Below are 22,627 nucleotides of genomic sequence, written 5' to 3' on the forward strand. Positions count from 1 at the left end.
ACTGGTGGGGAGGCCCAGCCAGATGGCCGGAGTATAAATAGTGGACTGATGGTGACGTTGATGATGATTTTGTCGTTTGTACCCCACCCATCTGGCTGAGTGTTGCCCCGGCCACTCTGGGAGACTTCCAGCATATATTTGTTGTTGTTTAGTCGTTTAGTCATGTCCGACTCTTCGTGACCCCCTGGACCAGAGCACGCCAGGCCCTCCTGTCTTCCACTGCCTCCCGCAGTTTGGTCAAACTCATGCTGGTAGCTTCGAGAACACTGTCCCACCATCTCGTCCTCTATCGTCCCCTTCTCCTTGTGCCCTCCATCTTTCCCAACATCGGGGTCTTTTCCAGGGAGTCTTCTCTTCTCAGGAGGTGACCAAAGTCTTGGAGCCTCAATTTCAGGATCTTTCCTTCCAGTGAGCACTCAGGGCTGATTTCCTTCAGAATGGAGAGTTTTGATCTTCTTGCAGTCCATGGGACTCTCAAGAGTCTCCTCCAGCACCAGAATTCAAAAGCATCAATTCTTCGGTGATCAGCCTTCTTTATGGTCCAGCTCTCACTTCCATACATCACTACTGGGAAAACCATAGCTTTAACTATACGGACCTTTGTCGGCAAGGTGATGTCTCTGCTTTTTCCAGCATATATATAGAAACATAATTAAACATTAAAAACATGCACAAACCTTCACCTGCCACAGATGTACAGCAGCTACCTTTTTGTGTTTTTATTTTGTAAACTGCCCTGTGGTCTTCGGATGAAAGGCGGTATACTAATTAAATAATTATAATATAATACAGTGGATGCTCGGGTTGCGAATGTGATCCGTGCAGGATGCACATTCGCAACCCGCAGCAGCACGCCTGCACACGCGCGGATTGCGATTTGGCACTTCTGCGCATGTGCAACTGCCGAAGCCCGGAAGTAGCCCGTTCCAGTACTTCTGGGTTTCGGCAGGTCCATAACCCAAAAAAAACACGACCTGAAGCGTCTGTAACCCAAGGTATGACTGTAATGTCTTCAGCAGACTGCATGTCAACCAAAGAAGCGACTGGGGGTAAAGGTAAAAGTAAAGGGACCCCTGACCATTAGGTCCAGTCGTGGCTGACTCTGGGGTTGCGGCGCTCCTCTCGCTTTACCGGCCGAGGGAGCCGGCGTACAGCTTCCGGGTCATGTGGCCAGCATGACTAAGCCACTTCTGGCGAACCAGAGCAGCGCACAGAAACGCCGTTTACCTTCCCGCCAGAGCGGTACCTATTTATCTACTTGCACTTTGACGTGCTTTTGAACTGTTAGGTTGGCAGGAGCAGGGACCGAGCGACGGGAGCTCACCCCGTCGCAGGGATTCAAACCACCGACCTTCTGATTGGCAAGTCCTAGGCTCTGTGGTTTAACCCACAGCGCCACCCATTGCAACTGGAGATACCAACAGAGGGGAAAAAGGTTTGCCATCGACGCCACAAAGTCTGTATTTGTTGGCAGATTTAAGGCGGCGTGTAGGAGGTAATAGCAGAGTTGCACAAGAAACTCAGGGCGGCCTTTTGCAAAGTCATCGAGAGCAGGGCTGGATTTTGCATTCATCCCTAGAGGGCACAGAGCAACATTCCATCAGCATCAGCAACAGGCGGGACAGGAATCCTTTGCTCCTGGGGACCAGGAGTGGCAAATTCTGTCTGAAAGGTGAATGGGAAAACCACCTCCGTCAAGAAGTTAAACCAGGGGTTCCCAAAATGGGAGGTAGCACCCCACAAGGGGGCAGTAGGATTCCCGGGGGCTGGGGGCTGGGGGGGGACAAGGGCAGCAAGTGGGTGGCTTTCAGGTTTTGAAAAGCTGGTCTTGCTGGATCAATTTCTTCAGTTTTGTTAAAGCAATTAAACTGAGTAGTTTCGATTGGGTTTTGAAAAAACGTGCAATTATTTTTTTTAATTTTCAATGCAACATTACAACAAAAATTACAAACATAAAGTCCAAAACAAAGCAGTACAAACAACGGGCAGGGGGGGGAGAGAGAGAACACACATCTACAAAGAAAACCGTATTGTCATATGTACGTAATGATTAGTATGAAAAAAAAGTGCTATTAATCGTTCGTGTCTTGAATTTGATTGTGCTATGATCTTCCTTCAACATCAAAAAAACTAAGATCATGGCCACTGGTCCCATCGCCTCCTGGCAAATAGAAGGGGAAGAAATGGAGGCAGTGAGAGATTTTACTTTCTTGGGCTCCATTACCACTGCAGATGGTGACAGCAGCCACAAAATTAAAAGACGCCTCCTTCTTGGGAGAAAAGCAATGACAAACTTAGACAGCATCTTAAAAAGCAGAGACATTACCTTGCCGACAAAGGGCCCTATAGTTAAAGCTATAGTTTTCCCAGTAGTGATGTATGGAAGTGAGAGCTGGACCATAAAGAAGGCTGATCGCCGAAGAATGGATGCTTTTGAATTCTGGTGCTGGAGGAGACTCTTGAGAGTCCCATGGACTGCAAGAAGATCCAACCTATCCATTCTGAAGGAAATCAGCCCTGAGTGCTCACTGGAAGGACAGATCCTGAAGCTGAGGCTCCAAGACTTTGGCCACCTCAGGAGAAGAGAAGACTCCCTGGAAAAGACCCTGATGTTGGGAAAGATGGAGGGCACAAGGAGAAGGGGACGACAGAGGACAAGATGGTGGGATAGTGTTCTGGAAGCTTTGAGCATGAGTTTGACCAAACTGCGGGAGGCAGTGGAAGACAGGAGTGCCTGGTGTGCTCTGGTCCAGGGGGTCACGAAGAGGCGGACGCGACTAAACGACTAAACAACAACATGTTCTTCCTTAGTGGGTCGTGCAAGCCAGCATTGTGAATTATGCATTTTAATAGGGTAAAGTAGGAGGCGCTGAGGGTGAGTTTATGGAACATGAAGGGCTTTGCCTCAATAAAGTTTAGGAACCACTGAGTTGAAGAGTGCCATTTGCTTCTCTTCTCAGTCTGCAGCCTCCGCCTCGGAATTTGGTCTCCAAATTGACCTCAGGGCCACAGCTTCCAGAATCCTCATTTCAAAGAATCAAGGAGCTGGAAGGGAATCTGAGCATCATCTAGAAGTCCAACTCCCTGAAATGCCGGAATATGCAGCTGCCCCTTACGGGGATCAAACCTGCAACCTTGGCGTTATCAGTGCCATGTTTAACCCGACTGAGCTCTGTACTTAAAAGAAAAATCCTTGCTCCTCCTTCCCCCCAGCCACCCACTCCTTGCTTTGTGTAACGCCTTGACTGATGAAGAGTCCTCTGCCCCATCCTGACTATTCATTTATAGCAATATCATATCACTTTAACCATCATGGCGTCCTCCAAAGAATGGGATCTGCAGCTGGTTAAGATTGCCTTGGCCCAGTATACCTGAAGGAGCATCTCCACCGTCTAGCTCCGAGGGCCTTCTGGAGGTTCCCTCCTTGCGAGAATCAAGGTTACAGGGAACCAGACAAAGGGCCTTCTCGGTGGTGGCACCTGCCCTGCGGAATGCCCTCCCATCAGATGTCAAGGAAATAAACAACTATCTGACTTTTAGAAGACATCTGAAGGCAGCCCTGTTTAGGGAAGTTTTTAGTGGCTGATGTTTTAATGTATTTTTGATATTTTGTTGGAAGCCGCCCAGAGTGGCTGGGGAAACTCAGCCAGATGGGCGGGGTATAAATAATAAATTATTATTATTATTATTATTATTATTATTATTATTATTAGACACACACACACCCCATTCCCCTCCAGAGCTGCAATTCCCAGGGAATTCCCCTGGGAAAAGGGACTGGCTGTTCAGCCACTCTAGGAATTGGCAGCTCCACTTGGCCTTAACCCCTTCCCTCACGCCCAGAGGGCAAAGGGACCCTTACACGGAAACCGGTTTCATGGTCGTCTGGAACTCGGGAAGCATCTTATTTTTCAGCATGTCGTCCTTCCCTCTGTATTCACGCAGCATGTAATTCAGATACTCCTCCTGCAGGGAGAGAAATTGCCGTTGTCATTCTCACTCTCTCCGCCAGCACGGTGCTTTTCCAAGGATTCTCTCGGGCCCGGCTAATATGTAACCCAGCCGATCCCAGTCTCACACGCCACCCCAATCTCTGAGTGGAGAGAGACTGCTGGAGTTCCAGGCCCTCACCCAAGTTTGGTTTCCTTGGGGTGAAGGTCAGCAGAGACTGTGGTATCTATAGGACAGAGTTCCCCAAACTTGAGTCTCCAGCTGTTTCTGAACTACGATTCCCATCATCCCTAGCCAGCATGTCAGGGATGATGGGAACCGTAGTCCAAAAACAGCTGGAGACCCAAGTTTGGGAAATCCTGCTTTAGGAGCATGTGGTGTCTTTATGATTGTTATAGTATTTACACATATATGGAACCTGAGCATAGGATGGGAACAAGCTTGTTTTTGTTGAGATTTCGATTTCGCCTTAAGGAACAGACGTGTGGAATTGTTGCATGTCACATGTCTGTTTACATTCCAGCACAATATGCCAGGAACTTCCGTTGTGTATAGTTTTTGCTTTTCCCGTTGTCTCTGAGATGACATGAGAGAGAGAGACGACATGTTTCTTTGTCCTGATTTATGATTAATAAATCTGTAGTTGTAGTATGCTTCCAGAAGCCTCACGCCTATTCTGTGTGTGCAGTACTCTCTGCTGATAGCGTGCCCTGGCTTTGAAGCCCGGGTCGCTGATTTACGTCGGAGCTGGGGTCAATGGAAGAAGACGGCACAGCTGGGGCTTGCCAGCTGGCCTCCCAGCCCTCTACATGTCGATAGTTTTCTTCTGCTCTGGACGGTAGGACTTGAACCAACGGCTTCAAGTTGCAAGAAAGGAGATTCCGACAGAACATCAGGAATAACTTTCCGATGTCAAGAGCTATTTGACTGTGGAACAGAAGGTTGTGGGCTTACAATCTACAAGGCAGCCATGGGGACAATGTTGGGGAGTCAGCTAAGGCAAGGGTGGGACAGGGAGCTACAAACAGAAAGTCTTGCTGGGAGAGGGGGTTGTAGACCCAAGTGGGAAAAGACTGTAAGTGTTTTGCCAAGCTGGTGCCCTCAAGAGGTTTTGGATGGCAACTTCCATGAGCCGAGGCCAGAGGATAGACCAATCCATTTATAGGATTGTTACAGAAATTATGGGGGGGGGGCACATCTTTAAAGTTAAATGTTACAAATATTACGCCTGAATGTATCCTTTCAACTTGACAGCTCAGGGAAGTTACCTAGCTTTAAAAATAATATAAAATCAACTCCTTTGCCAGTTTCCTCCATTCCAACACTATTTTGCCCTTGAAAATTAGGGACTCCAGGAAGTGCCCAGAGGTGACAATTGCTGAGCTGATTGTTGGCCAAGGAAAGCCTAATCCCATCACTGGACTTGCCAAGGGGCCAGGCATGCAAAGGAAGTTCTCTTGTACTTTGGGTGGTGGGACTTCAGAGGTGTTTGCCTATGCTCATCTTATACCTGGGTCTTGCCCTGACATGTCTACTTATGCTAATCATGTACCAAGGACTTGCCGGGACATGTTCGCCAAGGTTGAACTAGTGTAACCCCTGTCTACCCCTCCCCTTTGGTGGCATGTCAATGATGTAGCAATGATGCGGCACGAACTGTATTCTGGGATATGGTGGGAAAGTTTTAAAAGTCCTTGTCACCCCATCCTCGGGGTTCAAAATTCCTCTTTGAACCTGTTGTGCAATAAACTTTGGTCTACAGCTACAGTGGTGCCTCGCAAGACGAAATTAATCCGTTCCGCGAATGTCTTCGTCTAGCGGTTTTTTCGTCTTGCGAAGCAACCCTATTAGCGGCTTAAGGGATTAGCGCTATTAGCGGTTTAGCGGCTATTAAAGGCTTATCGGCTTAGCGGATTAGCTGCTAAAAGGCTATTAAAGGCTTAGCGGCTTAGATAAAGGGGGGGGAAAGCGGAAAAAAAAATCTCAAGACTCGCAAGACATTTTCGTCTTGCGAAGCAAGGCCATAGGGAAATTCGTCCTGCGAAGCAACTCAAAAACGGAAAACCCTTTCGTCTAGCGGGTTTTCCGTCTTGCGAGGCATTCGTCTTGCGGGGCACCACTGTATTTGCTCCGGTTGGTGGCTGGACTCCTTCCTTTATTCCGAAGGGAGCCGCGGGCTCTGCCCGACCAGCTGGGTGACTGAGCAGCCTCGCACCTAGATTGTTCCATAACAGGATGCTGAGGAGCAGAGGAAAAGCCCAGGGCGTGCAACGCAGGGCGTGCCATTCAGCATCCCGGGAATCTGAGCTACCATTTAAAAACAGCAGAGCGAGTTTCTAGCCCTGAGGGTGGCAATGATATTCTTTACAGCGCGGAGACCAGAAGCCAGAGGGTGGCCAAGTCAGATTTCTCAGGGAGCGCTGAGCATCTGTGCCCTGCAATAACTCCTCGCCCCACCTGTGCCAGCCAAAACCACAGGAGTTATGCAGAATGGCTTCTCAAAACATTGCAGAACAAATGAAAGCAGGCACTTGCCCAGTCCACGGCGCCATCACAGTTGGTGTCCACCTTCATGAAAATCACGTCAATGTCTTCATCGGAAACGTCCCCCATGATCTTCTTCATGGCGCTTCGGAATTCTTCCATGTCCAGACCTGAAAGGCAGGAAAGCAACTGTGTAATTAATTTAATTGTAATAATAATAATAATAATAATAATAATAATAATAATAATAATAATAATTTATTTATATCCCACCCTCCCCAGCCGAAGCCGGGCTCAGGGCGGCTAACAACAATAAAATAGTACAACATTGTAAATTAGTACAGCAGGTATAAGTCGGAAGTTTCTTTTCTTTGCTGATTCAAATAGTGGATGTCATTATGCCTTTATTCACACTTTCATTCTTCTTTCTCTTTGTTTTTTCTTTCTTCTGTTCTTTTCCGTTCTTTTCATTTTACAGTCATACCTCAGGTTACAGATGCTCCAGGTTGCGTTTTTTCGGGTTACGGACGCGCCAAAACCCGGAAGTATCGGAACGGGTTACTTCCGGGTTTCGGGTGTCACGCATGCGCAGAAGCGCTAAAACGCGCTTTGCACATAAGCGCGAATCGTAACCCGTGTGTGCGCAGATGCACCGCTGTGGGTTGCAAACACTGCATGTTGCGAAAATGCATCCCACACGGATCACGTTCGCAACCCAAGTGTCCACTGTATATTTATATTCTCTATAATCTTTATAACATAGTGAATGCTATTTTGTTGGTATTGTATGTATTTTAAGAATCTGTTTGTCTAATAAAAACTTCAATAAAACATGGGAAGAATGGCAAACCAAGATGATGGACTATGTCGAAATGGCACAATTAACCAGAAAGCTCAGAAATCAGACTTCCGGGGTGGCACCATCGGCAATGGCGGACTCCCTCTGAACTGGAGGGACTAGCTCCGCGCGAAATGGGTCTTTTCCGCTACGGCGAAGCGGAGACCCTTTTAAAAATCACAGGCGGATGAAGCCTGTGACCATGGGACTCGGCGGGCACCCTTAGCGCCCCCCCAACCCGCAAAGGAACCCACTAACGGGCTCCGAAGCGAAGAGGGGGAAGCGGCGCGGTGCTGTGAGTCAACTGCTATTTCCGGGGAGTGAAGCCACATAGCCGTTGCCGGAGAGCACTGCCTTTTTCCTGGGACAATTTGGCTTCTAAAATAAGCACCCGTGAGTACTTAAAACTTTGAACAAATTGGACTTTAAACAAGGATTTGCGAGCAGAAAGGAATTGGATTCAAAAATTTACTTCAATTTGGTACTGAAACGGGAAGGTCTAAACAGGAAGTCAGCCTTCCGTTTCTTTGTAGATAGAATAAAGCAAAGACAACGTAAACTAGAGCTTAGAAAATCGCTTCTAAAGGATCGGCTTTCATCATTTAAAATCCTCGAACCCCCCTTCGGCAGCAGGAGAAAAGGGGGAATCTTTTTCGGACTGTTTAAACCTGCAGAAGTGAGTTTAAAGTAAAGTAACTTTCCACTGTCCTGATCCTGGAGCGCGGTGTCAGGACTGATGTTTGAAGCTCATTGACCAGAGACAAACGTTTTTGACAGATAGCTAAAAGAAGAGAAACATAGTGATTCCAATGATTCCTTTCGCATTTTAAAGGAACAAATATTGACAAAATATCTCAAAAAAGAAACTTTGTTGCAAGAACAATTAGCAGTTTTCCCCCTAGAGGGAGACTGGGAAACTGTAACTAATTGCAGGGAGCTTGCAGCTGTCACAGATTACAATCGTGGGAAAAGGCTTGTGACCTTGTAGGACAATGTATTCAGAAGCTCTGTTGTGTGCTCTCTGTAAAATAAATGCTCTACTGGAACAGTTAACCGAGAAGACCGATTTGATGACTAATGCGGCCAGAATTTGTGAACAGGCAGTGGGAAACTATATGGAGCCCACTCAGGAATTAAATCAGGAGTGTGCCCTGACAGAACAGATGAGAGAAGAGGATGTTGCGGAATCTTGGGCGCCAGAGATGGAGGGAGCTGCGGCCCAGCAGGAATATGAGCTTTTGGATTTGACAAATGAACTTGGAAAAAGCCAGATTAGGAAAGATAAAGTTTGGACTGATTTGGAAATGGGGGGTTGGATAGACCCCCCATGCAGGGATGTTTGGACTTTCCGAGTCTGGCAATGGGCCGTGAGATGTTTGGAGCTGTGGGGGCTCTCAATTTTGGAGGGATTCTGAAACATGTCTTTAAATACTACATGGAGTTTAGTCTGGACTATGGAAAAGGAGCTGATTTGTTGAAAAGGGTCAAAAACATTACCAAGCTGGAGTTCCCACGAGTGAAAGGTGAATATGAAGAAGAGCTGCGGAAGGGACATGGAAGAGACTTAAGGGCCTCGGATATAAGGTTACGAGGTTAATGCGATAGATCGATGGGATAAAAAGGACTGACAAAACCCGGGACCAGGAGGAAGGGACGCTGGATGAAGATTGGATTGTTTCTATTTCTTTTTTTTTACTACTAGGATTGTTTTATAAAACTGATGACTGTTAGAAAAATGTTGGAACGAAATTACTTGGCTCTAGCAAAAATGTTTAAAATAAGATTTAAGTTTTAAGGTTTTTTATAAGATAAGATGAAAATAGATAAAGGTAATGTAATGACAGAATATTATGAAATATGGAAAGGATTTGCTGCGATAATTAATAACTGGGATACAAAAAAAGGGAGGAGGAGGAGGTCAAAGAAAGAAGGTAATGAAAGTTGAAGATTTGAGAATGTTGGTTTTATTTTTATATGTTTGTGGTGTATTTTTGTTTTTTGAATTTGTATTGTTGGATGTGGTTTGTTTTTCTTTTTCTCTTTTTTGTTTCTTTTTTCTTTTTCTGCTTTCTCTTTTTTTCGTAATTTTAAAAATTTTCAATAAATATCATTTTAAAAAAAACAGAAATCAAGAAGATAAGAACTTTAAATAAAAAAAGAAGAAGATTGGGGAAAGTTTATCGCTCCCCTTATGGTCTTGATTTATTGGCTACTTTTAAAATGAGGCTGCATTTTAAATTGCATTTTAACCTGTATTTTAAATTGTGCCGTTGGGGTGGCGACGAGATCGCACTGGCCTATCTATTCTGAATGTATTCTGAATGTTCTTATGTGATGCCAATAAAGGTTACTTGTCTTGACTTGAAATTGGTTTTTTCCCCCCATCATGTTTTTTACTGTGATTTTATTTGTTGTTAGCTCTGGCCAGGGAGGGCGGGGTATAAATAAAATATTATTAATTATTATTATTATTATTATTTACTTACGAGGCCACTGCAAGCAGGTTAAAGCATTAGCAGGATTCTAACCACACTTGTAAAGTAACGGAAAGTATGGGTAATTTAGAAGGATAAAAGTTTGGATAAATATTGATATGCAGTTGTAAATATTAACATTAGGACCCATGAAAGGGATTGGGGTGGGGGGAGCCAGGACATTCAAAGCACTCTCGATATTTGGATTTTGAACTGATGTTTGTAATATATTTACATTTTTTAAAAATCGAATAAAAAAATCATTTAAATAATAATAATAAGAGCTCCCCTCCCCAGGCACAGAACGTTACTCTGCAACCAGAAGGGAAAACCAAAAAACGGAGGATCCTGAGGGAAATGCCCCCAATGCTGGTAGGACACCTGCCTTGCCTACCAGATCCTCAGCGTCCCCAGGGGATAGGACTCAGCCTGGAAGCTTAGAGGGCGGCTGAATTTAATCCATCTTAGTGTTTCAACTTCTTGTAAGTTTTAAAGCACTGCTGTAAATCTTTCTCAGGATTTTTCTGTGTTGCCTTTTTGTAAATTGCTTTGAGGTGTTGGTGTATTAGTAGTAGTAGTAGTAGTAGTATTATACATGTTATTACAGTGGTACCTCAGGTTAAGTTCTTAATTCATTCCAGAGGTCCGTTCTTAACCTGAAACTGTTGTTAACCTGAAGCAGCACTTTAGCTAATGGGGCCTCCTGCTGCCGCCGCCGGAGCACAATTTCTGTTCTCATCCTGAAGCAAAGTTCTTAACCCGAGGTACTATTTCTGGGTTAGCGGAGTCTGTAACCTGAAGCGTGTGTAACCCGAGGTACCACTGTATTACTTACTTACTTACTTACTTACTTATTTATTTTTAATTTTCCAAAAGCCAAAGAAATACAAAAAAATACAGAAGAAACAAGAAGTTAAAAAAAGAAATAAAAATACAGAAAAATTAAAAAAAATTCACAGACCAAACCAAACATTCCCCTCCCCTCTTTCCCTCCTTTGAGATGTATGTAATGAATGAAAAAGAAAAATGAATAATTTAAAAAAAAAAAAATGGTTTGTGGGTTTGAAAGGAGCCCACAGAAAGTAGCCTCACCTCCTCCGCCATCGATGTCCGCCTCGCGGAACATGCGCTCCAGCTTCCGCAAGTGGTCATAGTTGATCTGGTCCTCCACCTGCTTGGTGCGAGACTCATCGTACAAGCCGGCAGCCTTCATCAGCTGCCTGTGGGATGAGCACACCGGGCCCAACTTGCTCAGGAGACCAGGAAGCCTGGGCTGGGAGGAAGGAAGGAAGACAGGGGGTCAGTCTGTCACCGAAAACACCAGAATTACGCTGCATGCCCTAGGAAGAAAGGGCCTGAGCAGCCCGCCATTTCCCTAAGTCATTGGTCCATTTCTTCACGTTTGGTGGGAATGCCCTTTCCTTAAAAGCTTTTGGAAGTGAAATAATAAAATTAAGTTTTTATATGTATAATAAGGGATGTGGGTGGCGCTGTGGGTTAAACCACAGAGCCTAGGGCTTGCCAATCAGAAGGTCGGCAGTCCGAATCCCCGCGACGGAGTGAGCTCCCGTTGCTCAGTCCCTGCTCCTGCCAACCTAGCAGTTTGAAAGCACATCAAAGTGCAAGTAGATAAATAGGTACCGCTCCGGCGGGAAGGTAAACGGCGTTTCCGTGCGCTGCTCTGGTTCGCCAGAAGCTGCTTAGTCATGCTGGCCACATGACCCGGAAGCTGCACGTCGGCTCCCTCGGCCAGTAAAGCGAGATGAGCACCACAACCCCAGAGTCGGCCACGACTGGACCTAATTGCCAGGGGTCCCTTTACCTTTACCTATATATTATGAAAATGGCCAATATACACTAAACAAGCAGAAACTGCAACTGCCCTCATTCCCCCATTGGTCAGCATAATTGTTGTTGTTTAGTCGTTTAGTCGTGTCCGCCTCTTCGTGACCCCCTGGACCAGAGCACGCCAGGCCCTCCTGTCTTCCACTGCCTCCCGCAGTTTGGTCAAACTCATGCTGGTAGCTTCGAGAACACTGTCCCACCATCTAGTCCTCTGTCATCCCCTTCTCCTTGTGCCCTCCATCTTTCCCAACATCAGGGTCTTTTCCAGGGAGTCTTCTCTTCTCATGAGGTGGCCAAAGTATTGGAGCCTCAGCTTCAGGATCTGTCCTTCCAGTGAGCACTCAGGGCTGATGTCCTTCAGAATGGATCGGTTTGATCTTCTTGCAGTCCATGGGACTCTCAAGAGTCTCCTCCAGCACCGTAATTCAAAAGCATCAATTCTTCGGCGATCAGCCTTCTTTATGGTCCAGCTCTCACCATAATATATATGCTTTAGTAATATATATGCTTTAGTATATGCTTTCGTCTTGCGAAGCAAGCCCATAGGGAAATTCGTCCTGCGAAGCGCATTGAAAAACAGAAAACCCTTTCGTCTAGCGGGTTTTCCGTCTTGTGAGGCATTCGTCTTGCGGGGCACCACTGTATAATGTATATGTTTCAGGGCTTGTACAGATTCAAGAATGGTGTATGCTACATAGGAGAATATTTTGAGAATAAAATGGCAAAGGCATCTTTTATTATCCAGATGGATACCGATATGATGGAGGGTGGGTGGAGGACCAAAGACATGGAAGTGGCTTTTACTAAAATGTAAGTGGAGACAGATACGATGGATAGTGGTTCAATCACTACAGGCATGGGCAAGGTACATATCTGTATCAGAGCCAAGAGCCACATTCACTCACAGTCAAATCTTCCAGGGTCCGTGCATTGGTGGTGGGTGAAAATGTGGATGGGGCTCTTGCATTTGCACAACAGGCCAAGTTCAAGCCAATTCAGTTCCAGAGCTTTCTGCACACAAATCTCCATCTAGGTAAGTTAAGAGGCATCATCACAGTTCAAGGCCACTTTGCAGCCAGGGGAAAGCACTGGCTGTAAACCAGAAGGTTGATGGTTCGAGCCCAACCAGGGACAGCTGTGGGCAAGATTCCTGAATTGCAGGGGGTTGGACTAGAGGACCCTGGTGGTCCCTTCCAACTCTACAGTTCTATGAAGCATGGCCAGAGAAGGCCTGGCAGAGAGGCCTCAGATATCCCAGATTACAGCTTGCTGTAAACCGCTTTGATATATTTTCATGGCATACGTACATACGACTTTTGACAGATGCATAAATAAACAACAGTACATCTTCCCAACTCATACTTACTGGGGCGGGAGCTGGTGCCGGAGGAAGCTGCTGAGTGGCAGGGTCTTTCTCAAATTCGAGGCCTCCCCTAAAAATATTGGAAAGAAAGCAAAACCAATGAGCACTTTTAAGTATTTGAAAGACAAGGTCCCCACTCCTTTGGATGGATTCAAGGCTGTGGGCTTTCAGCTTCTCTGAGATTTAAGGAGTGGTCTTGGGTGTGTTCCTCGTGCTCTGCCTCAGTGCTTCCTTCTGTAAAATGGGTAATGGTCACTCAACCAGGAAGCTCACACTTAGCTAGGAGCTTTATGGCACGTAAACCGAGGTTATGGGCACAATGATGGAATGTCTAGGTGCACTTTTTAATAACAAGAATGCAAAGCTGAAAATGAATTAACTGCAGCTAAAATATTATGTTCATTTTTTTACATGGTCTAGTCCTTCCCCTGCCCACCCCCCTAATATTCTTAAGAGGGTCTCTTCTCCAGTCTTCAGAAAGTAGCTGGAAGTGGGCAGGCAGAAAAAGGTCCTCCTTTCCTTCCATGCAGCAGTTTTAATCTGAAATCTTAGGCACAGTACTGCACCCAGAGCTCAAAAACTGCTCATGCTACTGAAATTCATTATTGCAAAACGTGCCTAGGACAATGGGAATTTTGAGGGGAAGGGTTGCCAACTGACCTGAGAAAGGCCTCCTCCTGTGCCTTGAAGAACAGCTTGATCAACAGAAATCAGCAAGTGGAGCTTTTCCCAGCTTGCAAGAGAAGCACCAATCCATGTTTCATTACGATCCCACGGCAAATAACCCTCCTTAAAAGTAGTATGAGAGATTGGCACAGTTGCCTGTTAACAACAGCTGATCAAAACTGTTGTGAAAGGCACAGGAGCGGAAGCTGGGAAATAAAGTTGGCAACCTGAGCTGCAAGGGGAGCCTCAAAGAGGAGGCTGCCGGGAGGATGGAGAGCAGGCAGGTGGCAATGGGCACAGGGATGGTTTTCCCAGTAGTGATGTATGGAAGTGAGAGCTGGACCATAAAGAAGGCTGATCGCCGAAGAATGGATGCTTTTGAATTCTGGTGCTGGAGGAGACTCTTGAGAGTCCCATGGACTGCAAGAAGATCAAACCTATCCATTCTGAAGGAAATCAGCCCTGAGTGCTCACTGGAAGGACAGATCATGAAGCTGTCTAAGACTTTGGCCACCTCATGAGAAGAGAAGACTCCCTGGAAAAGACCCTGATGTTGGGAAAGATGGAGGGCACAAGGAGAAGGGGAGGACGGAGGACGAGATGGTTGGACAGTGTTCTCGAAGCTACGAACATGAGTTTGACCAAACTGCGGGAGGCAGTGGAAGACAGGAGTGCCTGGCATGCTCTGGTCCAGGGGGTCACGAAGAGTCGGACACGACTAAACAACAACATGCCAAGCAGAGGCAGGTATGCCAGGTAGTGAAAGCAAGGCCTGGAGTAGCTCGTTGCTGCTCCACAGAAGATGGGCGAGAGGAGGAGGCAGCAAAAAGAAGGCAGAAGCAGATGCTTGAAAACGAAGAAACTTTAAAAGCATTTGTGTGCACAAGTTTGCATCAACTGGAGCAAGAAGTGGTACCTTTCTGTTCAGCTCCGGTCCTTCAAGATGCTACAGCCGCACTCTGTGCAGATCTGCAAATTCTGGGAGATGCTTATGGGTGCCCAGTGATTAATCAGAAACTGATTTTTTTTTCTAACGGCGTTCACTACTGCCCACAGGGACGTAGGATCGCCAGCATGAGCCAGAACTTGCCGCTCTGCTCTGGCCAGTAAAACTGTTTTCTGCCAGGGATCTGAAAAGCCGGTAAACTCCAGGTTCCGTCCCCCCCTCCCAGGCCCCGCCCCTGAGATCCACCTGCCCCTGCTTTGGGCATTCCAGGCAGGCTGCAATCCCCAAGGGCAAGCGGCTTGGATGGGGCCAAAGTTCAGCAGGCAAACAGCAGCTCTGCATGGCAAAAGAGGGGGCTCTGTCCCTGGCACCCCCTGCTAAGCGGGTCAGGGAGCCTGAAACTATGGAGTTCTTGCTGGAAGGAGTAGCGGGCAAAGCCAGGCTCCGTAGACTCCAGATACAAGCACTGCTTCCTAAGCCAGCTCACTGCATCCCTGGTTTCCCTTGACTGCAATCCCTCGCCCTGCTCCTTTTAAACTGTAGAGTTGGAAGGGACCCCAGGGGTCATCTAGTCCCACCCCCCGCAATGCAGGCATCTTTTGCCCAGCATGGGGCTCAAACATATGACCTTGAGAGCAAGTATCTCCAGCGAATGAGCCATCCCAGTCCACATGTTGTTGTTTAGTCGTGTCCGACTCTTCGTGACCCCCTGGACCAGAGCACGCCAGGCACTCCTGTCTTCCACTGCCTCCCACAGTTTGGTCAAACTCTTGCTGGTAGCTTTGAGAACACTGTCCCACCGGACTTCCGGGTTAGCGCCATCGGCGAATGGCGGAGTTCCTCCGACTGGAGGAACTGGCTCCGTGGAAACTGGGTCTTCCCGCCGCGGCGAAGGTGGAGACCCGCTAGAAATCCCAGGTGGAGGAAGCCTGGGAACGTGGGGTTCGGCAGGGCACCAGGAGCGCCCCCCTACTCACGGGGAGCCCCATTTCGGGGTTCTGGAGCGAAGTGGGGTGAGCGGCGCGGTGCTGCGAACTGATTGCTACTTTCACGGAGTGAAGCCGCATAGCCATTGCCGGAGAGCACTGACTTTTTCCTGTGAACAATTGGATTTAAAACAAGTACCTGTGAGTAGAAACGGAAAATTGGATCAAGAAATATCTTAATTTGGCACTGAAGCGGGAAGGTTCAAAACAGGAAGTCCGCCTTCCGCTTTTTGTACATAGACTGAAGCAAAAACCTTGTAAGCTAAAGCCTGGAAAGTCGTTAAAAAAGTCTAAATTTCCTTCATTTATAACTACTGAAACCCCCTTGGAAGCAGGAGAAAAGGGGGGGGGCTTTGTTTAACGCCTGCAGGAGAGGGAGTGAAGAAAGATAAGTTTCCACCGTTTCTAACCTGGGAACGGGGTGTCAGAGACAGAAATTGCTGGAGAGGTTTATTGACTGTGAATGGAATACTTTGACAGATAGCTAAAGAAGAGAAATAAACTTATTACAATGTTGCCTTTTGCATTCTAAAGAAACAAAATATCTGGAAAATGAAAGTAATTTTCCTTTGTTGGACTTGCCTTAAAAAGATGGATACAAATAGAAATTGTCTCCTCTAGAGGGAGCTTGCTAAATTGTTGCTGCAGTCTACTTGAGGACTCTACAGCTGTGAGATTAAGATCGTGGGACCAGTTCCTTTGACCTTGACTAAACATGAGCTGGGAGGAAGTTTTGGTGCTTGCTTTATGCAAGACAAGTGCTTTGTTGGAACAGATGCATGAGAAGGTGGATTTGATGAATGAGAAAATGGATTTGATGACTGTTGTGGTCAATAACTGTGGACAAACAGGGAATATTGATACAGAAATCATTCAGGGACCAAATCAGGAACCTGTATTGATTGGGCAAGCGCAGAAGATAATGGAGGAGGTTGCGGTTCCACCTCAAATAATACAAATGGAGAGACCCGAGGTCCTACAGGAGCATAAGCCGCTGTTCTTGAAGATTGAAGTTGGAGTGGGCCAGGGGGAGTTTGGAGCTGAGGAGGTTCTTAACTTTGGAGAGACTTTGAAATATGCTCTTAAATATTTTTTGGATTACATTGATGACTGTGGGGAGTGGGACTGTGGGGAATGGGCTGGTTTGATGAAGGGAGACGGAGATAATTTTGGGTTGGAACCTCCCAGAGACCTACTCCTCAATGAGAAAGGAAAGAAATTAAGAAAGAGACCAACAAAAGACAAGGAAAAGTGCAGGTATAAACAAGAAGAAGAAGATCTGCAGAAGGGACATGGAAGAGACTTAAGGGCCTCGGACATAAGACTACCAGGTTGCTAGACTAGATGGAATGGACAGTAAGGACTGACATGACCCAAGACCAGGAAGAAGAGACGTTGGATGAAGATTGGAAGAAAATTTATAAAGAAAAATTTTTATTTAGGGAATTAGCCTAAAATTAATGAATATTAGGGAAAATGCTGGAATGAAACTATATGGCTCTAGTAGAAATGATATCTGGAGTTATGTATAATTGAGTATTAAGTTTCAAGCTCTAAGGTATTTTACGGTAAGATAAGGTTAAATAAATTAAGGTAATTTGAATAACAGAATATGGGGAAAAGATGGAAAGGATTTGTTGAGTTAATTAATAGGTTAAATTGTTAAGATAAATTATTTAATAAAAATTGAGAAAGATGGAAAGAATTTGCTGAAATAACTAATTAAACTAGAATACAAAAAGGGAGGTGTGAGGAGGTCAATGAAACAAGCAAATGAAAGTTAAAGATATGTAATATGGGATTTGTGTCTTTTTTCTTCTTCTTTTTTCTTTTTGCTGTATTGTTGTATTGGTTTTTAAGTTTTGCTTTTTTTTCTTTTCTATGTATTGTAGTGTTTTGTTTTTTCTTTGTTTTTTTTCCTGTAATTTTGAAACTATCAATAAATATTATTTTTTTTTAAAAAAGAGAACACTGTCCCACCATCTCGTCCTCTGTCGTCCCCTTCTCCTTGGGCCCTCCATCTTTCCCAACATCAGGGTCTTTTCCAGGGAGTCTTCTCTTCTCATGAGGTGGCCAAAGTCTTAGACAGCTTCATGATCTGTCCTTCCAGTGAGCACTCAGGGCTGATTTCCTTAAGAATGGATAGGTTTGATCTTCTTGCAGTCCATAGGACTCTCAAGAGTCTCCTCCAGCACCAGAATTCAACAGACAAAGAGCATTCGCTGGATCATGCCAATGGTCTGCTCCCATCTGTTGATCAAAGACCCCTCCCAATCTCTGGGCATCTGCTGGATCAGGCCAGTGGCCTGTCTATTCCAGCATCCTATTCTCACAGGGGCCAACCAAGAGGACCCAAAGGGAAACCACCCCCAGCAGGATCTGAACGCAAGAGCAATGAACGTTTCCAGCAATAGGGATCCAAAAGTGTTGCTGCCTCCAGCCGAGGAGGGAAGAAAATATCTTTCACAGCCAGTAGCCATTGACATCCCTTTCCTCTGTGAATTGGTCTAATCCTCATCAAGGGTAGTGGCCCTCACTACCTCCTGCGAGAGTTCCACAGTTTAACTATGTGATGCATAAATAAGTACCGTGGTACCTCGGTTTTTGAATGTAATCCCTTTGTGGAAGACCATTCGACTTCAGAAATGTTTGAAAACCGAGGCGCAAAGGGCGGTCTGTTAATTCAGTCGTGAAAATTGTGAAAAACAACAGGTACACACAGCGGAAGCCGTTCGACTTCCGAGGTGCGTTTGAAAACGGAAGCATTTACTTCCGGATTTTCGGCATTCGGAAACCGAAACGTTTGGCAACGGAGACGTTGGAAAAGCAAGGTACCACTGTACAGTCAAACCTTGGGTTACAGATGCTTCAGTTTGTGCATTTTCGGGTTACGGACGTGCCAAAACCCAGAAGTACCGGAACAGGTTACTTCTGGGTTTCGGCGCTCGCGCATGCGCAGAGACGCTAAATCGTGCTTTGCACATGCGCAGAAGAGCCGAATTGCAACCCACGCATGTGCAGACGTGGCGCTGCGGGTTGCGGACGCTGCAGGTTGTGAACGTGCCTCCTGCACGGATCACTTTTGCAACTCGAGTGTCCACTGTACTTTATTTTATGTCTCCTGTCCACTCAACAAAACTCTCTCACACACAACCCTGCTCCTCCCCATGTGTGAGCAACCCAGGCCCTCCATAAATCTGGGGGTAACTCCAGAACAGATTTGGGGGGCACAGAAGGAGGAGGAGGAGGTCTCATTGCACAAGCGGTGATAGGACGCTTACTTAGCACAGCATTGAAAATAAGCCACTCTCTCTTTAAGACATAGGCTGCATCCTGTTCCTTGGGCAGGGCTCTGTTTTCCAAAGGGGCCTGACAGGCTACATGGACTTCCGAGTGCACTCAGCAAAGCCTTTGATGGGCAGAGGTTCAACAGGTGAAGCGTTGCACAGCTTGGAAGTGCGGCAGATGGGAGAAGCTGCACCTGTTGGTTTCTTTGGCTTGCCATTGACAGCCCTCTCCTCCCTGTGGTGGGTGGGGGCTAACTTGTTAAATCTTTATTTTTTATCTAAATTTAAATCTGAATCTAAATTTTAAAGGATTCATAACCTTGTTTTTATCCTGCCATATACTGCTTTGATGGCCGCAGGCTGTGAAGTGGTTTATAAATTTGTAAAACAAATTATAAATGAATAGCTATTTTCCAGGGAATCTATGTCATCTAGGATGTGCTTGCTGCTCAGGGTACAATGTTCACCTGGCTCTTGTGGGACCGCAACTGTGATAGGAATGTTATGGTCTTAGATATATGGTAATGTTCATAAGTGTACCAACCAAGCACGTACATAGATCAGCACAGGAAGACCAACCTGGAACCATTTTGATTCCTAAACTGAGCCAATGTTTTCTCTGCAAGGTCAAAGTGGGAAACCTCCCATTGTCTCTTTCCTCACAAATCCTGTCTTAAGGGCACATTTAAGATATGAATAGGGTGTGAGCCTGTGACCTGGCTCAGGAACTAAGTATTTATCACTACAAAAGAATGGCCAGGCTCCCCAGGCTATCCAACCAAGTAACCTGCCAGACAGGAGATAAACAACGACAGGAGAAAAACAACATTCAAATTTCTGTTTTAAGACCGCCTTTTCTGTGATGTAGGTATGATGTTTCTGGGGTTGGTCTTGATCTACAGGGTGGGGATTTCAAAAGTCTTTATAAGGCCTTGCACGCCATTTTTCTGGGTTCCTCCTCTCTCCTGCGGGTGAGGGGAGCACCCTGTTGCAACAGATCAATAAAGACCAAGCTTACTAGCTGCTTTGCTTCTCAATATTCTCGGGTTGGCCTCTGTTACTCTCTCCTACCAATAGGGAACCTATGTAAGGACTCTATATGGGCTCTTGGATACCCCATAAGGGGAAAAGGGCAATTTTTGTTTACAACACAACTCTCATAAGTACAGCTGCGTCGGCTTGGGACTGATGAGAGTTGCACTCAGGCAACATCTGGAGGGCACCAGGTTGGCAGACGGTTGGCTGAACGCACAGGATGTGACAACCTTGCAAGGGCAAAGCAGGTCAGAGTCTCAGTTCTGCCTGACACACACACTCAAGATGCTGCCTTCAATCAATCAATCATGTAAGGTAGCCAAGATGGCGGTGTTGGAACTACAACTCCCAGAACCCCCAACTATTGGCTGGGCTAGCTGGGGCTGATGGGAGCTGGAGTCCAACAACACCTGGACACAAAAAGATGAACAGCTTATGAAAGCTGTTTTAAGAGATGCCACGCTACAGCCAGACTTTTGCAGGTTCTGTTTTGCAGGATGTTGTCTTCCTTCACCTGTAGTCAGACTCAACGGGGGCATTGAGGAGCCATTGCTGCTGAGAGAGTTGAGGCATCAGCTGTCATGACACACACACATGTGCTTTCGCATATCATGTCTGGGACAAACAAAACTGTGCCCCGCATCCTTGGCCCATCAAGCCCACTGTATCACCTGGTCTGACTGGCAGCAACGCCCTCTGCAAGGGAATCCCAGGAAGACCAGTGACTCTTTGGCTGGGTCGTTCCCACGTTTGGGAAATTGGTAAGTTACCTGAAGGAGCAAATGCATAGCTTAGAGGTACTCCTGGGAACATCTTTGCTGCTAGAGGCCCAAGTTTCCTCTCTGGCTAGGACTGCCTTTTATCAGCTTTGTTTGGTTTGGCCATTCCCAGACAGGCATAGCCTGACCACTGAAGTCCATGCATTGGTAACCTCAAGGCTAGACTACTGTAATGTGCTCTCCGTGGGGCTGCCCTTGGGCCTGGTTCAGAAGCTCCAGCTGGCGCAGAAGTGAGAGCTTCTGATCAGAAACTTGTGGCACCGTTGTTAAAGCAGCTGCCCTGACTGCCCATCGACTACCAAGCCAGGTTCACAGAATGATAGTATCATAGAATTGTAGAATTGGAAGGAACCGCAAGAGTCATTTAGTCCAAGCCCTGCAAGGCAGGAATCTCAGCTAAAGCAGCTATGGCAGATGACCATCCACCCTCTGCTTAAAAGTCTTCAAGGATGGAGAGTCAACCACCTCCCAAGGGAGACCACTCCACTGTCAAACAGCTCTGACTGCCAAAAAGTTTTTTCCGTATGTCTAGCCGGAATCTCCTTTCCTGCAATTTGAAGCCATTGGTTCGAGTCCTACCTTCCAGAGCAGGAGAAAACAAGCATGTTCCCTCTTCCATGTGACAATCCTTGAGGTATATGAAGATGGCTATCATATCTCCTCTCTTCCAGATGGGTGACACTGTGGTCTAAACCACAGAGCCTAAGGGCTTGCCAATCAGAAGGTCAGTGAGCTCCTGTTGTTTGGTTCCAGCTCCTGCCAACCTAGCAGTTCAAAAGCACGTCAAAGTGCAAGCAGATAAATAGGAAGGTCAACAGCGTTTTCATGCCCTGCTCTGGTTCGCCAGAAGCAGCTTAGTCATGCTGGCCACATGACCCGGAAGCTGTACGCTGGCTCCCTTGGCTATAGAGCGAAATGAGCATGCAACCCCAGAGTTGTTCATAACTAGACCTAATGGTCAAGGGTGCCTTTACCTTTTATCGTATTTCCTCTTCTCCAAGCTAAACATACCCTGTTTCTTCAACCGCTCCTCACAAGGCTTGGTTTCCAGACCCTTGATCATCTTGGCTGCCCTCTTCTGCACACCTTCCAGCTTGTCAATACCCTTGTCTTAATTTATAAAGCCCTGAATAATTTAGATGCAGAGTACCTTAAGGATTGCCTGAGCCATTCTATCCCAGCTCGATCAGGGAGAGAGGGCAGGTAAACAGGGAGTGACTATAATACACAGGGACACCTTATTATCTACCAGTGAGCTTCATAGAGGGTAACAAACAAGCAGCAGAGAGGACCCTGCCTCCAAAGAGCCTACAATCCACATTTAGGACTGCCACCAGCCAGCTGGGTCTAGTGGGTGGGGAGGCTTCTTAAGCACAGAGCACATTCTCCATGCACACATAGGCAGGCATTGGAAGGGGAAGGGAGAGCTTTTCAACAAACGCATAAGCATATTCTGATTTAATGTGAATTTGCATTTCTGCTTGGTACCCAGGTAGGAAGTTGGGAGCAGACAAACACATTAAGGGAAAGATCCGGTGGCCCTGCCCCAACACTCACCAGCTCACGGAGGGGTGGACGCTGAGTTTCCGGGGTGTGCTCAGCAGGGAACTTGTGGGCCTCTCCGTGCTGCTATCTTCATACCTATTGCCCTCCATCTTCAGCAAAGAGCTCAGCAGTCCGCTTGCTTAGTATCCAACCTCTGCAGGACTCTGCAATCAACTTGCAAGGATTCAGCCGCTTGAGTGCCAATAAACTCAACTGTGATGTCACGCTTCAGAATGATTACCTCATTTCACTGAACTTCAGGAAGAGACAGCCGGGGCCTAGAATTCTCTCTGCTAAGCATGCACTTAAAATATTGGTTTGAGATGAGGGTGGGAGGTGTGAGTTCAAGGACTAGTAAATGAATAGAATGTTAAGACAGGGAATGTGCGGGGGTAACAGGCAAAGGCAGGCTGGAATTTTCCCCCAAA

The 22,627-nt window shown here is 46.5% G+C and overlaps 1 protein-coding gene and 1 long non-coding RNA gene across 3 annotated transcripts in view; one reads left to right on the top strand and one right to left on the bottom strand.

Annotated features, from left to right (window-relative positions):
* The window catches only part of EFCAB8 (EF-hand calcium binding domain 8), a 64,433-nt gene extending 42,082 nt beyond the window's left edge, over nucleotides 1-22,351 (bottom strand). Inside the window, exons 1-5 of one of the 2 annotated variants that reach the window (XM_081011027.1) lie at nucleotides 22,212-22,351; nucleotides 12,959-13,025; nucleotides 10,840-11,020; nucleotides 6,487-6,605; nucleotides 3,863-3,966 (exon numbers count right to left, since the gene is read on the bottom strand). In XM_081011027.1, the coding sequence (XP_080867153.1) occupies nucleotides 3,863-3,966; nucleotides 6,487-6,605; nucleotides 10,840-11,020; nucleotides 12,959-13,025; nucleotides 22,212-22,309 (569 nt within the window). In that variant the 5' untranslated portion in view covers nucleotides 22,310-22,351. Of the gene's footprint in view, nucleotides 1-3,862; nucleotides 3,967-6,486; nucleotides 6,606-10,839; nucleotides 11,021-12,958; nucleotides 13,026-14,537; nucleotides 14,774-22,211 lie in introns of those variants that run through there. The other variant, XM_081011028.1, reaches the window with a different exon arrangement.
* Nucleotides 6,503-22,271, top strand: LOC308480317. Its single transcript, XR_013988032.1, has 3 exons — nucleotides 6,503-6,628; nucleotides 10,045-10,229; nucleotides 22,147-22,271. It is a non-coding gene; the product is annotated as an uncharacterized lncRNA (long non-coding RNA).
* Nucleotides 22,352-22,627: the final 276 nt, after the last annotated feature.

This window comes from Podarcis pityusensis (genome assembly GCF_964106645.2).
Source record: "Podarcis pityusensis genome assembly, chromosome: 6".
Taxonomy (NCBI): Eukaryota; Metazoa; Chordata; class Lepidosauria; order Squamata; family Lacertidae; genus Podarcis; species Podarcis pityusensis.